The sequence below is a fragment of the Drosophila elegans genome, unplaced genomic scaffold (assembly GCF_018152505.1).
Source record: "Drosophila elegans isolate 14027-0461.03 unplaced genomic scaffold, ASM1815250v1 contig_520, whole genome shotgun sequence".
Lineage (NCBI taxonomy): Eukaryota > Metazoa > Arthropoda > Insecta > Diptera > Drosophilidae > Drosophila > Drosophila elegans.
Genome location: NW_024545903.1, coordinates 1 through 16,738, shown reverse-complemented (window position 1 = coordinate 16,738; position 16,738 = coordinate 1). Strand labels below are relative to the sequence as shown.

The 16,738-nt window shown below is 38.0% G+C and overlaps 1 protein-coding gene across 1 annotated transcript; it reads right to left on the bottom strand.

Moving 5' to 3' along the window:
* Positions 1-14,420: 14,420 nt before the first annotated feature.
* On the bottom strand, positions 14,421-15,576 carry LOC108143642. Its single transcript, XM_041709950.1, is given in 3 exon segments — positions 14,421-14,707; positions 14,710-15,441; positions 15,444-15,576. Coding segments are annotated over 3 exon segments (1,152 nt in total).
* Positions 15,577-16,738: the final 1,162 nt, after the last annotated feature.

Here is a 16,738-nt window from a genome sequence, read left to right as displayed (position 1 = left end):
GGGTGTCTGTGTGTGTGTGGGTGCTCATTAACACTTTGTCGAGTGGTGTGGCCCCAACTTCAAGTTTGTTTGGAGTGGAGAATACGGCGTAAAAGATGAGCTCAAACCGCCAGGGAAAGCAGTGTGTGTGTGAGTGTGTGCAAAGAGTAAATCACTGAAAATAGCTGGCAAAATAAATTCCACAAAGATTAAGTAAGACATAGCTATAGTCCCTTCACCATTTTTCCCTCTATCACTTTTCTTACACTTTGCGCCTGCTGCCTAAAACTACAGGTCGACCTCAGCAAAGTGATCCAAAGACTAAAATTTATAGTTAGCAAAAGGCATAAACGTTGATTTACATTTGACAATTAAATATTGAATTGAAGTATTGAATTGATAATAAAACATGATAATATTAATACTTAAGTCGATCTTTAATGCTTCACTGTCCGATGTCTGTTGCTGTGCCATAAAATACACTCTACTCCATCCCGAATTCCGATCAGATGATATATAGTCTAACAACAGTGACTTTTTTTCTGTAACATCAACGTCAGTCATTTATAAGTACAAAAAATTAAAGAAGTTAAAACTAAAAAAAAAAACTCTATTTTGATCAAATTTAAACCGTAATTCCATAATAATAAACCATTACTAAATATCGAAAAACTGAATGAATTAAACAAAAAATTTAAAAACAGCAAAGTTATTTCTTTTTCATTTTTTCCCCCGATTTTTTCTATGGGAGCTATTTGATATAGTCGTCCGATCCGGCTCGTTCCGACTTATACACTACCTACAAAAGGTAGACAAGTTTTGAAAAAGTTTCATGCAGATAGCTTTAAATTCTGATGAAGAATATATATACTTTAAAGGGTTGGAAATGTTTCCTTCACTGCGTTGTAAACTTATGACTGAAATTAAAGTACCCTCTGCAAGGGTATACCATGTCGAGACCATAATACTTGCAAAACCTGCAGACTTCCTTTTGATCATGGATTCCAGAATCTTATTTTCATGCCAATAAAAAGCCAAAATGAATATATCAATTGACGGCGTAGCCGTGGGATCTGCATGGAAAATTAAAATCGATATTTAAAGCCATGCATTGAAAATATTGAACAAGTAATTCCTAAAAACTATTTAGTTAAACACCACACAAAATACAATTTTTCCTTAGATTTAATTAGGTTCTTCGAATATGTAGTTTCTGTTTCAACTAATAGAATTTCGCCTGTAGTTTCCCTTCGAAAAGTCTTGCCTACTTTTCGGCCTCGCTCGTTGTGGCTGACATTTAGCAGTTGCCTGACACATGCAAAGACACACACACACACACACAAACAGTAACAGACACACCAGGCAACATAGACAGTGAGTCCTCCGTGTGATATCCTCTTTTAGCCGGCAAAAACGAAACGGAGCGAAGGCATTAAAGACACCGAGTGCCAGGCACTTGACGTTGACGAGCCTGTGGATAAGATGCCCCAAGCTCAGGGAAAACGTGGAGTGGGCTGAGTGTCAGTTGAGGAGGATGATTTCGGGCTGGGAGCGATAAGCGAGCGGATAATGATGTACTGGAGCTGCAGTCCACTGACAGTCGACAGTCATTGAGCACGCGGCGTATGAGTAATGTGCCATGTTAGTTAGTTAGTTAGGTTGGCTGCTTGGCTGCTTGGCTACTTGGCAGGCTATGCGAAAGCAAAATCTCTCCGTTTTTTTTGCCAGAAAGAATGATGCAATTTTCAGGCCACAATTTACCATTTTAATGGCCTTGGCAGACGGACGAACCAGCGGGCAGGCCATTGCTGATGCACTTAGCCCAGCCTTCGCTGGCTGTCCTCTTTACCACCACTCCTTTTTGTGCCTTATGCATGTGAAAAATTCGGAGTAAAGCACCTCATTAAACTGATAAATGTCTACAATTTGCAGGACATTATGTCCGGGACTAATGCATGCCCTTCGAAAAGTAGTCCAAGCGGTCCATGTCCCCCTTCCTGTCTCTTTCCGACCCTACAAATTGTTTAACTTTTCGACTTTTAAATCTTTTTTGGTTCGAACGAGCTCAATCTATACGGATGTGTAAATGTATAAATTTGCAGTGTTAATGCAATTTTAAGCTGCTTTATTAATGATTTTCTCTTTGGTTTACCTTTCAGCTTTCACTTCCGATTGCTGCAGTGGTACAGTTGGATAGAACACGTAAACAACTGCCGATATCATTGTCAAAATATATTTATCAAATATATAAATTAGTATCTGATATAACCACATAGCAAAGAACCACGTTATTTATGCAATATGCGGTTTAAGGTTATCTTTACATTACAACTTTTACAAATTTTTTTATTGATTTTATCATAACTTCCCTTGCAATATATGCAATATACATATGCAACTAAGATATATGCAATTAAGAAACTATTAATATTAATATTATTGTTGAACGTTGATGTACTATTAACAGTAAAAACAAGTGGCCTAAAGAAAACAAGCACGAGCAATTAATCTAGTCCGCTAGAAAAACACAAATAACTTAATATAGAGATATAACTAATCATTTTGCAATTATGTTCAAATTGAAGTCTTCAAAACTGGGATAAAGGTTGAAGTACAAAATTAAATTATATTTGATTAAAAGACAAGATTGTGGATAGAAGTACATGATTTTAAACAATAGTAGTCTACTAAAGTAAGGAGGTAACCTTCGCTTTCAAACCACTAAGGGCAAAAAAAATATTTTTTTTTTTGTACCGCTAAATACGATCAATATTGTGAACTACTACCAAATGCGCATTATTCTAAATTAGGATGGGCAAGGGGAGTAAAAAATAATGTATTTGTATAAGGATCATCACTCATAGTGTGAGTCGAATCATTGTGGTGCAGTCGAATTTTAATTAAGCAATAATTAATAAGGACCAATGTTGTAATGTGAATATGTAATTTAGTTCAAATTAAAGTATTTGTAATTCAACTATTATCCTGGCCAATAAATCTTTAACCAGTGTGCTGGTGGGGCTTGTCATAAAGCAAAAGTTACTGGTGCAAAAATCCTGAGCGCTAGAGCTTTTTTGCGTACGTATACAAGTATATACGGGTGTATATATGTCCGGGCAAGCATTTGTGTCAATGCATCGATAACCCGAGAACAAGTACGAAAACAACAGCAACACCAGGGGTCGTCAAAGGATCCGAGGGCGGCAGGATGCGGGAACATCAGGATGGGTGGAGGGCTTGAGGGGAGAAGCGACTGCAGCCGGAGTCGGAAAACGAGCTCCGTCGGCTTTCTGCATTTACTCGCATGCATTATTGAGCATTAACCTCATTTCACGCAGTCAATTTACGGCATTAAATTCTCGTCTGGCCGGATCTACTCTGCTCCGGAGCATGGCAATGGCGTAAGGATTTAACGAGCTGTCGGGATACCCAGGATACCCAGAATACCCGGACCAGGCCCCATCTAAGCCCGTTGATGATGATGATTTTACAAAACTAATTCGATTTTGATTAGCCTGAAAACACTGGCAGGCGGTGGCCGAGTTCTGAATTTCCCCCGGGAAAACTCCCCGGACTTAACAGTTATTGAAAGTGTCTTAACTTAACGTTAGCTGATAATAAGTAGCAGAAGCCGCGGAATGGAGGCCAAGAAATTGAAAGCACTTGAGGTGCAAGTAGCGCAAATAGCCAGACTAAATAAGCTTATAAAAATCCAAGAGGATAACACAAAGTGGAAACTTAAGTAAAAATGTGGGCAAAGGGAAGGAAAATGTGGGGTGGTGGGGGTGTGAGAAATAGAGAAAAACTAGGAGGTTGACAGCATCCTTACTTTTGTTTTAGCCTATCTCGTTTGTGCCATTGTAATTGGATAATTAAAGAAATGTCTGGGCCACAAAGCGGAAAGAGAGAGAAAAAAACGATAAAGACAGGGGCAGGGCGAAAGAGACAGACAGCGAAATTAAGACAGCGAGAGAGAGAGAAGACAAGAAAGGGACAGAAACAAACAGGAGGTCTCCCCTGGCTCTTTATGCTCTATAATGTGTGTGGAGGCTATTAAAAGCATCTAAACGTTTGCTAAAAACGCTAGTATAATTCACCACTCCAGACAAAGAAAGTGTGAGAAGAAAGCTTAGAAGAAGACAAGGAGAGTGCGTTAGAAAGAGACGGAGCACGAGTCACAAATACATTACACCGCTTAAATAGCCTTAGTAACAGCTACCAGCTGTTCTAGTCGCAGCGCGAAAAAAAATAAAGGCATGGAATGAAAACCCAGTACCCACGTCCACATATATTACATAAGCGGCTTTTCTATTGTCTCACTTACTTAATTTACCCAGCGAAAAAAAGAGATACGCATACTGGCACAGGGAAACAGCTGTGTTGTAAGTCTACTTACTTGTGAAGATGAAAACATGCTTGTTTTGACCAAATGGCTAAGAGATATTTTCAATTTTGGTGTCTTCACTGGGAGGCTTTAATGAAAGTACTCAGTTAAATGTAATGAATCACCATGGATTTTTAGACCTTTTTTCAAAAAGAGGATTCCTTAACAATACTGAGCTTACGGAAATGTTCTTCTTAGTATCTTAGCAACTGCTTTCAAGATTTTTTAATCAGAAAAATAAAAAATATTTTTAAACATTTTTGTAAGTTAAAAGTCATACAATTTGGAAAACAGTTTTAAAGTTTACTAAAGATACAAGAAAGTTTTCTTTTGGCACATGTGGCAATGTTGAATATATGTTAACCAAAGAATCTGCGTAATTCCAGCACTACATTTTATAAGCTGTGGATAACCTTTCACACAGTTTTCCCCCTCAAGTGCTCATTCTTTAATTGCCATATGCTGCAGAGATAGGAAAAATTGCCCCAGCTAATGGCCAATTGCCCTGGCAACATCATTTGGCTGCTGTTAATGGCCATGGTCAAAACCCTGGCTCCCATAACCAGAACTCAGTCAGAGACACTTCAATTCCAGCTTAGAATGCGAGGGGGAAGTGGTGCCGTGTGTCCTGTGACCTGCGACCTGTGACCGCTCTGTTACTCGGGTCACCGATACGAGTGTACGGATATGAAAATGGCAGGTCCCCAACCTTCGGTGATTTGGTTACGTTCCGTTTGAAGCAATTAACTTATCTCCGTGTACTTCTCGCCAGGCAATCGCAATTGCCATCGTCATCAATCATCGTTTAACGGCGGAGATGAAAATAAAACGCCGAGCTTATGAGCAGAGCAACACCTACAGCACGGGCTGCATAATTCATGGGGTGAAATGGGAAAACTTTGACTTTGGCGCGTGACTAAACGAGAAATGCAATGAACACAATGCAAAAGGGCCAAAAACTGTTGCCAACAAATGAGCTAGCAGCCAGGGCTAAGGGATAAATAGCAACAGCCAGAGAAACACCAGCAGCAGCTAGGACACTAAGTATGATTTATGCGGCGAGTCTCGCCACGGCAGTCAAATTGAAATTTACACCAGATCCTTGGCAACATGCCCCGTGAGCTGGGCTCAAATGAGTTGCAATCCTTGCAGGGTTTGTCGCCTCACACACAACTAAATGTGTGTATTTTCACTCGGAAAAAGTTGTGGGCGAAAAAGCTCAATGATAGTTTTTCAATTTCAAACATAAGCTCAATGTTTCTTCTGAAGTATTTATAAAATTTTATTTTTAATATAGAGCCACAAACTTAATTCTGTTAATTAACAACGCCAATTTTGAGAAACTCTAGAAGATCTCCTTGAAACAAACATATTTTCTCAAAAATTCTAAAAAATAACAGCAAGGTTGTAGCAGAATTGTAATCAGTCAATAATAAGTATAACATTTTTATTTCTGTATAAATTTTGTCTTTGTAACATTTTCTTTACCATTACTGTTTTGTATTTTCAGTGTACGTTCAAAGTAACACACAGATACAGATCATTATAAGCAGCAGAAAATCTGTTGTCCCTGAGGACATGTGCTGGAGATTGGCTGGGGAATCGACCCTTTTTCTTCGCCGAAATCTTTCTATTCTCCTGCTTCTGCTGATGCCAGTTGCACTTCAATTTTCGTTTGTTTCGCCGGATTATCAGCCAAGCTGAAGCATGAAAATTTAATAATCCATTTGGCCCGGTTGCAGGCGATGTCCTGCAGCCAGGACCTACAGCAGCTGCATCTCCTCGACGACGCTTCCCGGCAACGCGATGATAAATTGTATTTAATTTCTGGGCGAGAGATTGAAAAGGAATTCCAGGCGGATTTCGGATTTGATTGGGAAAGCGAATGATTTGGGGGCATGTGAAGGATATTTCTGGGTCTCAATCTCTCCCTCTCTCTCTCTCTCTTCATTGTCCACAAACCTTTAAAATTAATTGACTGTTTTGCCAGGCACAACTGTACCCTGTTTTATTTACCAGTTAAGCACCCACAGCAATCCACTAAAACAGTTAAAACCCCAATCATGTACTAACAAAACCCCGAAAACTAAACTAGTTCACCACCAATTCAACCACCCAACCACCCACATCCATACCATTCCACGTGTCATTTAACATTTTGGCTAATAGTCCGCGCATTGTTTCGAGCTGTGGACTATGGACTAAAACGAAAATTGCCAACTGAAGAAGAAAGAAAAAAACCAAAATAGCAGCTAAAACTTATTTCATATCAAAGTGTGTTGAATGAGGGAAACTGAGGGTGGGGGAGGACATTAAAACCGCGCCAATTTTGGTCAACATGCTGAATGAACTGCAAAATCAACTCGCTTCAAAATGTGGTCGCTCAGCAGTGTGTTTATATATATATATATATATATATATGTACATTTGTACATGTGTATGTGCGTGGGTGTATGGTGTGTGGTGCATCAACTGCAACAGGACAAAAGTAAAAATCAGTTTGTGCAATATTACGTATACGACACATTCAACGCTAAACGAGAATTAACATTTAAATGCCGCATCTATATCGTTACAGGTTTTTGTTTGCCCAATAGAAAAGACAGGGAATTGTAATATAAAAGTTTGTGTTCGTGGCAAAATTTACAGGTTTTATACGGGCTGCACCGCAGCGAAACAACTGTGGAAAATTAGCAACAGCACACAACATAAATAAATATGGAATAATTAAAGGGACTCCGAGTGAATCGTTTTGGGGCTTGAGAACAAAAGGCTTAACATTCGTTACTGTGTTTATACGATGGCCAATTCATGCAATCATTTCATGAAATGGGAAAATTGACTATGAATTCAGACCAACTAACTTAACTCGGTAAATGAAGGTGGCACCGCCGGACGTTAAAGAAAACAATTGAAATTAAATATTTATCGACCTTTTTGCCTTCACTCGGCTTTATTGTTAATTAGTTTTTATGCTCGCTTTGGCGATGGTAAAAGTACTAATTATCAGCTAAAATAATAAACCAGCAGAGCGCCAGACATAAAAATAAAGTTGGGGCTTAATTTGAAATGTCTGGTATCTCTGCAATTATTATTTCATTCAATCGTCTATATCGTTTAAACAGGGGCTACTTTGATTTCATGTATTCTAGAATTCATGAAATTCATAGCATAAACACTGTATATGAAATCAGAATAAATGCAAATTGAAATTGAATTCTTCTCGACCTTTGAGTCAATTAATATTTTTGTCTTCACTCCGCTTTATAGTTTTTAGTTTTTCTGTTCGGTTTGACGAGGGTAAAAGTACTAATAATCAGATAAAATAATAAAACTAGCACAGCTGCCAGACATGCTAATATTTCGGGCATTCGTCTAAATCGCATAAACAGGGGCTATTTTGATTTCATGCATTCAAAAATTCATGAAACACAAAGAATAAACAAAGCATGTGTTTGTATATTTAATTATTTATCTTTTCGTTGTAAGCAATTGTTTGTTCTCTCAATTCACAAGAAATATTGATTATTAAATCAGAACAGAAAAGCACTGGAATATTTGTTTTTTTTATAATATCAAACGAAATATATGGATGTTTTTGGATAATTAAACATGATAAACTTGGGTAAAAAAAAATGGTTTTTAAAAATATTATTCGACTAGTTATAATAACTGTTATGATAAACACGAAACTATAAATTCATTTCTGATATCTTTTAAATCTGTAATCACTTTAATGCACATTACCTGTATTATTGTTATGTCCTCTTTCTAGTTGATTTAGTTATCCACCTAACCCCCTCATCCGTTTCCTGTTCCTGTTCCTGTTCAGTGTTCACTCTGTTCTTGCTCTTCCTTTTTTCAGTTGACTTTCTGTTAACTAAACTTATTAAAGTATGCTTGACATTCACTGATTCTGATTCGGATTCTCAGCTCTGTTTGTATTTGCTTTGTTCATTGTCAGCTGGGTTGTGTCTCACCTATATATAATAAAATATTTCGCAGCTTGTCAGGTTCAGATTCAGGTTCAGCTTTAGCTTTAGCTTTAGCTTTGACTGCAGGAACTAGACGACAAATTGTCGCAGGAACAAAACTTCGTTTGCCTTTCAACTCGGCAACCAAATCCTTGACAGGCTTGCGCCAGCCCCTCACCCCTTCCTTTGGTCGCCCCTTTTGCATTGCATTTGATTCAATTTGCGCAGAGCAAAAGTAAATCAACAAAAATGAAGAGGAAAATAGGAAAAATGGGAAATGTTCGTATTCCATAAATTTGCTGGCACTTCAATCTCTTGTGCCTTCTTTTCCCTTCACTGTGTTGTTCAAAGCTCTATTTATAAAATTTAACATTCCGTTCTTGGTTGCCTGTGCTTTTTTTATATTTTATATATTCTTTTTTTGCTCTTGGCTGTGCCAAGTTTTTGCGGCTTCATTGTCAGTCCTTCCATGTCCTGCTCCTGCTCCTTCTCCATTTCTTCCCACTGCCATTGCACTACATTCCTTGTCCATTCCCTTCCTGGGACTCTTGTGTTTTTAATAATGCATAATTTGTTTTATAACTAGGTTCGGCTTCCCCCGTCGTCATTTTATCTATCCTATATATTGTGCATACTATACACGAGCAAAGTAAAAAAAATATTTTAATCAAAGTGAAAACAAAGCATTCCATTGTTGAAAAGTTATTATAAAATGCTTTGCTTTGTAAGGGATTTTTTCTTGGCTTGGTTCATTTTCTAAAGTACCTCGGGGGGTGCGAAAAAAAATAGAGCAGGGTAATTGAGGAGCTCTAACTGCTGACAACTATTGTCTAAGCGGGCTTGAATAAAGCAGTTATAGCCGGAAATAGGGTACTGCCGTGAGAAATGGCAGCGTTGACATAAAAAATACTTTTTGAAGTGAACACTACTTATGCATAAGTAAACTTCCGAAAAAAAATTGCTCTACTTAAAACCGAATTATCTTTAAGAAGTACTGTTATGACTATGTTCAGGTAGTTAATAAATTAAACTTATATTTTTAACAAACAAATTTTTTAAATAATTTACATTTCCTTAAATGTAATTTTTTTATAAACTTGAAACCTTAGAATGTTTTTTTACTTGTGTTGGTGGATCATATACATTTTTTCAACAAGAAAACTATCTAAAAATTTGCGAATCATTAACGCATTTTAAATTTATATCGAATTTTGCATATAAAATTTCCTAAAAAATCTTTGCTGAGGCAGGTGAAACAAGTTATTACCAAATTATGGTTTGGCCTTTATGAAGGGTCTTCCTGATGCTCAAGACCCCTTTTCCCCGCGGGGCCACACTTAAAATGTCGTTACCCTGCCTGGCAATTTGGTTTTCGCTTACGGTTGGGAAAGGTTTCCTTTTTGTCTCTTTTTGTGTTGGTTAGGGGCGGGAAAACTTCCATAAAAAGCTGAAGTGAGACATAATAATAAAGCAACAAAAGACAATTCAGGTCGTAAAAATACAAAATAAATGTTATAAATGTAGCCATAAAAATTACAACAAGAATGGGGCCAACCCACTCCGGAGGTTGGCTTGCAACCTCTGGCAGCGTAAAATATTTTTAACTGATTGATACTCGAGGGGTGGGGGTTGGAGGTCATATAAGTGGGCCTGCAAGTGTTTGTGTTGGGTTTGTGTGGCACACACACACACACACACACGTGAAGCACCATTAAGGGGACGCGAGGGGAAAGGGAATGGGTGACACTGACGAGTGACGCCGAAAAAGAGGCAAACACTCGCACGCAGGCAGACGCACGTGAAAACAAATGAGAAAAAATATGTTACAAAGTGTCGCACATGACACACACTCACTCGCACCCACACACGCAAACACTCTCGTCCATATGCAAAGTCCTTGTTTTTTATACCCTTGCAGAGGGTATTTTAATTTTAGTCGGAAGTTTGCAACGCAGTGAAGGAGACATTTCCGACCACATAAAGTATATATTTTCTTGATCAGCATCACTAGGAGAGTCTATCTAGCCATGTCCGTCAGTATGTCTGTCCGTCCGTCTGCCCGTCCGTCTGTCTATCCGTCCGTTTCTACGCAAACTAGTCTCTCAGTTTTCAAGCTATCTGAATAAAGCTTTTCCAAAAGTTGTCTTTCTTTTGCAGGTAGTACATAAGTCGGAACGAGCCGGTTTGGACGACTATATATAACTCCCATAGAAACAATCGGAAAAAAAAGAAAAAAAATATAACTTAGCTGTTTTTACAATTTTTTAGTAAGTTTTTTTTTTAAGAATTACCGCTTAGATTTAAATCGGACGACTATGTCATATAGCTCCCACGCACAAAAACCGGAATATTAAAAATATTAATTTTAACTCCTCAAAAATCTGTCATTTTTGATGGACAGATGTTGAACAAATAAATATTATATATACCAACCAAAAATTTGTTTCTATATATTTATTTTGTTAGTATAAAAACAGTATTACTTTTATTGTGAGTATAGAAACAGTAAGCAAATTATCGCCATAAGAGCGTGGAAGTAATTAAGTGATTTATTCTACAATTGATTTGGTAAGTCTGCATTAAGTACAAATTCTTTGAGAAAATAAATAATTAAATAATTGTTATAACTGCAAGGGAATATAAACTTCGGCTTTCTTGTTTTGTTTTAAAAAAAGTTTTGTGTAAAAAAATTATCAAGTGTTTGCTTATTTAATAATATACATGAATACTTTTAAAAATATTTAAATAGACTAACATGTAGAAAATAAATAGAAACTGTGTCATTTTAAATTAAATCCCTCCCAAAATATCCGATTCAATTTTATTAGCCCAAAAATATACCATTATAATTGTTTGGCCGAAAATAAAATACATCAAAAGAGATATGTTTAGATAAGCACGAACTTCAAATTATTTAGGTAAAAACATTTTAAAAATAATACCGACTAGATTTTATGTTTTTAAATACAAATTAGTAAATAAACAGAAACAAGTTATTGCCTAGTTCTTTCTTCATTTCCTGTTGCAGAAAGTTCATAACTTTGTCCGAAATATGATTTTCTGTTGTCAAAAAAGGACATTAAATAAACTATACAAAGTTTAGGAACTTTACAGTTTTTTTTAAATTGTGGTTTTGTTATTTGTTTTTTTCCGTGCACTGACTCAGTTGCACACCTACGGGAGCCTGCCACTTGCTCGCCTCGTCATGTCCTGGCAGCAACTTTTACATTGTTTGGCTTCGAGCGTTGTGCCATTTTTACTTTGGCTTTCATGGAGACATGGGGGTAGGTGAGAACGGGTAAAAGGGGGGGTTTTTGGGTAGGTGTCGCCTTTGTGTCATCCTCGTCGACGCATTCGTGTCAAATTTATTTCTTCTCCCCCTCTTTTTTTTTGCTTTGTATTTTAGTGTAATTTTGTTGATTACAACGTTGTTGCCTTTCTCCTTTCTCCTTTCCCTTTCTGTGTGGGCATGACATCGTTGAGTGTGTAATTTATTTGGAGTGATCCTGAATTATACATGCATGTGCGTGGCGTAACTGCAAGGATATGGCTCTGGCTGTCTTTAAATTGTAATTAAAGTTTGGGTTCATATTTGGAGGCAACTTGACCTGATTTGACATTTTTTATTTAAAAAACTCCAGATTTAAACAAAAGTTAACTCTTAAAAAGAATATTATTCAATCAAATTAAATTTAAATAAAAATAATATTAGTTAATTGATTTGGTAAATATAAATCACATAGCAAAATAAATGAATTTTGCATTTTGTTATTCAAAAGACTTTGATTTAATAAGACCGCAAAAACCAAAAGGGACAAGCCCAGAAAAGTATGCTACATTTGTCGGTGCTTTCCACCTTTATTACGTTGTCCTTTTTATCTTCGCCATTTTCTTGCCCCCTGGCTAACGATTTTACGGCCACATTATTACTTTTTATGACGGCACAAGGGAAAGTCATGTTTCGGGCTTGTTAATATAAAAATTGCGGTGGAACCACCGAATTCTGGCACCGCCCGCGGCCAGACTCAACGCCAAAATGTCTAATGAAATCCAATAAATTAGAGAGATTTATACAAAAGCTTTTTGCCCATGGCTCTGCAGCCCCCCCCTAAAATATATTTATCCGCTTCCCTTCCCGGCCAGCACCTTATTTCGTGGTTGGCATAACTTACATTATGTTTAGGCTGGACGAAGGCAAATTATCGGGTTTTCAGCAGAGTGTAAATTCTTTGAATAACAACAATTGCGATAGGGAAAACTTTTCCGCTTTTCCCTGCCACTTGTCACACCCCATTGTCTTTTGTTGCGAATGAACCCACGAAACGCAGAGCAGATAAAAGCTATCGGATAAGAAGTTTAAGGTTTTTCCTGAACAACCGAATCTTTAAACTTAAACCAAAGTCAATGCTCCAATAAATTGTTTCATTTTATCACCCCACTCAATTCAATTAAAATGGCTTTATTATTCCTTTGTTGTACTATCTCTTTGTCCTTGCGCGCATAAAAGTTTAATTGATTTTCCATGTTTGTTTAGCAATGGCACATAAAGAAACCAATGGCAATGGGTAAAAACAAGAGCAAACAGTGGCCATAAATCGGAGGGGCATGACTGTGCCAGATTCAGTTCAAAAATTTAATCAACCTTACTGTGACAATCTTGGAGAGTATTTTTGGAGGCGGCTCCCTGGAGCCACTTTCCTATAAATCTTGTGCCGCTTTAGGAGGTGCAAAATTGTATACATAAAATACTTCTACGGATTCGCATTCGTTGAGGTAATGTTTTAAAAATGATTTATGGATCCGCACCCCCCATCTCGCAAGGCAGCAGGCGAAAACAGAGCGGATGGAAGGAAGGACGGCCATGTGTGAGGATCGGAGGGGCGCTCGGGGAGCTCAGGACCCGGCACCTCAAGTGCTCGACCAGCCATGCAATTACATATATCAGCGAATGGGAACGGGAACTCACTGCGGGGTGGCCCGCAAAATAAGGAAGCTTCCGTTGTTATTTTTGTGCATGTTACAGCAGGGGCGAATGCATAAATTATTTAAAATTACCCGGCACACCAGTAGAAGACTCTTCAGTTCCCGTGGAGGCAAACTCAAGCTTGTAAAGTGCGTGTTACATTGAACAAATAATATTTGGAGTGCAATAAATAGATGATAAATGTCTTTTAGCCGACCCAAGAGTTCCTGGAGAAAGTTAATCAAAGCGTTTGAGAAATGGGCATATCCTGGCAGAGGAACTGCATAGTTGGAAGGGTTTACTGTCTTGCAGGGAGCAACTTTTGTAAGCGTTTAATAAACAAAAGGCTTTGGTGTTCATTAATCATTACAGCAAATATTTCCCTTCACTTCTAGACTTAACGAGTTTCTGTGTATTTTCAATGGCACATTCCCTGTTAGTCTATATAGTCACACAGTTTTCAAGCAGACATATTCCGGCATAAGTGGAAACGAGCCGAATCGGAAGACTATAGCATATAGCTTCCATAGGAACAATAGAAAATAAGGGTAACAAATTATTACTTTGCTGTTTTTAATTTTTTTTAGTTCTTCGAGGTGTAGTTATTGTTTATTATTTCAGTATTACAGTTTAAATTTGATTAAAATCAGACGAGTTTATAATAAAGCTCCCATGGGAATATTAAAAAAAAATAAGTAAAACGAATTGTAACTTTACCAATTTTTAATTTTTTTTTAGTTGTTTTGGAAATACCAATGGCTTAATAATTGAGAAATACGTAGCTGCCATAGGAACGATCGAATAATTGAGCAGAAAACTATCATGGCTTTAATGTTTTTAAGCATATACGCATACAAATCGAAATTGAGATGATTTAAAGAATATCTCATTTTTGCCACAGCTGCAAGGGTGCATAAACTTCGGCTTGCCAAAGTTTGCTTCCCTTCTTGCTTTTAAAAGAATTCTATTAATAATTGTTTATTTTTATAATAAATAAATGTTTTTCAACTACCTACTGTTTGTATTTATTTGTAGAATTTTGTATTCAATGCTTTTAACAAACATAAATCATTATTAAGCTGTTTTCGTTTAAATAATCCTCTTAGTGTTCACTTTATCCTTAATGCTTGGGTTTTAAACTAAGTTCCGAACCGATAAAGATTTCCTTTTCGGCCACCAAAGCAGTTTTTTTCCACATGTAGTGCAGATGCAGAAGGCTCCAAAAGGCGAAGAGAATGCGGAACAAGAGTCGTCTGTTGGGCGTGACCAATCCGAGAACGAGTGGCGTCCTTTGGAGGCAACAGCGCCTCGAGCTCTGGCCAAAGGAGTCGGCCTGCTGGAGTCCCCATCGCAATCTCTTGTGCTCCAACCATCCATGGGTGGCCAGGACCTGCTCGAACTGAAGGTTCTGTCCTGCGGAGCAGCAATGGTGGCCACCAGCTCGTCGAGGATGCACAGCAGCGATCGCAGACTGTTGACGATGATGGCAAACTGGAAAACACGCCCCCACCTGCCACTCGAAAAGGTGTAGATGGTGCTCAGGTAGTAGAGGACAATCAACAGCAACTGGGGACTCAGGCAATCGATCAATTCGCGGGTGATCCTCTCATAAGATCGATGCAGGCGCTGCAGGGAAGACAGACGCCTCTGTAACCTCCGTACCGCTGGAAAGTCCGATGGCAGGATCTCCAAACAAAGCGCTTCGTCGATGGCTGCCATCTCGGCGTTCACCATCTCAAAGGACTTGAGCAGCAGCGAGAGGACGATGATGATCAGGTGTGAGGTGATGTCCATCACCCAAATGGCCAGCGAAACGGGCACCACGAAGAGCACAATGAAGAGCACCTTCCAGCTGGTGGCTATTGGACCCAGCAGTTCCTCGTAGAACATGCGAAGGGTGAGCAGTTTAAGGAGCAACTGGAGCACCAGGATCCAGGACAAGTGCAGCTTCCGCCTGCAGAGGCGACACAGTTGCGGCATTATCCGCAGCATTCGGTTCGCCAGTCGCTCCCGCTCCTCGAGCACTCCTCTGGGCTGGATGAGCAGGCAGCAGGTGAAGCCCACCAGTTGGAGGTGCAGCATCAGGGCATTGGGATCCCGGAGGGCCAGCGTGAAGAAGAAGCCGAACCAGAGGCCAAGTGCACCTCGTTGTGGGACTCCTCGTAGCGGAGGTGCATCAGGCCCAGGTAGTAGAACTGCGCCAGGTAAAAGCGCAGCAGGAGCACGTGCCGACTGATGTAGCGGTTGCCCAGGCGAAGCGAACGCCACAGGGCCATCGATGAAATGGATTCTCCAGCTGGGTTCCCCCTAGAGTTGCCATAATAATGGCCGTCGTTTGGTGGATAATGCTTCAGTAATGGTCCTCTGATGTCCACCAATCGGGGATGAACTGTGGAGCAAGGAGTTACATATGCGCTCACTTATTTTCCATTTGCTTTAGAAACTAAACTATTCTGGCATGAATTTTAAATTATTGTACTTTCAATAAGATGAGTATTAAGTTAACACCAAGAAAGTATCAAAAACAAAGGATAAACTTTCCGATACTAAATTATTCCAGCTAATCGTTTTTACACTATTCTATGGTGTTTAAATACTTGGTCGCGAGATTTAAGTAAATTTACATAAGCATTTATCTCAATAGTTCGCTATGTGTCTAATTTAAATATATTTGGCCAGGCATCATTTTAATTTAAAATAATGGATTATTTATAAAACTATGAAATTGTGACCAGCCACGAACCAATGCATTTAAACAGCAAACTCATTCCTGCCATATCTCAATGTACCAAGAACTATATATGTATGACCTCGCAGTCTATCACTCTGCTCGAAAAGGCAGTTATACGTCAATGATATTCGATTATTAGACAGTCTAACACAGAACCTCAAAACATCAAAACAATTAGAAGCGCAACTCTATTTAAAAACCAATTTAAAAAATCATTATATATATTATATTACAAAATCATAGGAAAAAAATAATAGATACAAATTCTTCAATTCATCTATAGTATATAGATGTTAGTCTTAAGACAATGATGTTTATATTGAATGTGCATTTTATAATGATTGTGTTTTTTAATTATTGTATAAGTACACGCTTGTAGCGTTAAAATAAAACATCAAATATAATATTAAATAAAATTAAAAAATAAGACTACAGCTTTGAACTCTTCGTTAAAGAACTGAAAATAAAAAGTATATGGGTTATATTATTAAGTAATGAATTAATAGTTATTATAGTTATAACTATACTTTAATACTGTCTCTAGTTAATTTTAGTAACGCACTTATTTTTTTGCGTGTAGTTTCCCATTCTTTATCTATCAACTTCTTAACTTTTTACTTTGAAATCTGCACAACTCACTTCGTTTTTAAAGAGCTTTTTGCTTTAGTATTTTAGAGTGATTTGGCTGTGAAATTGTAAAATATACG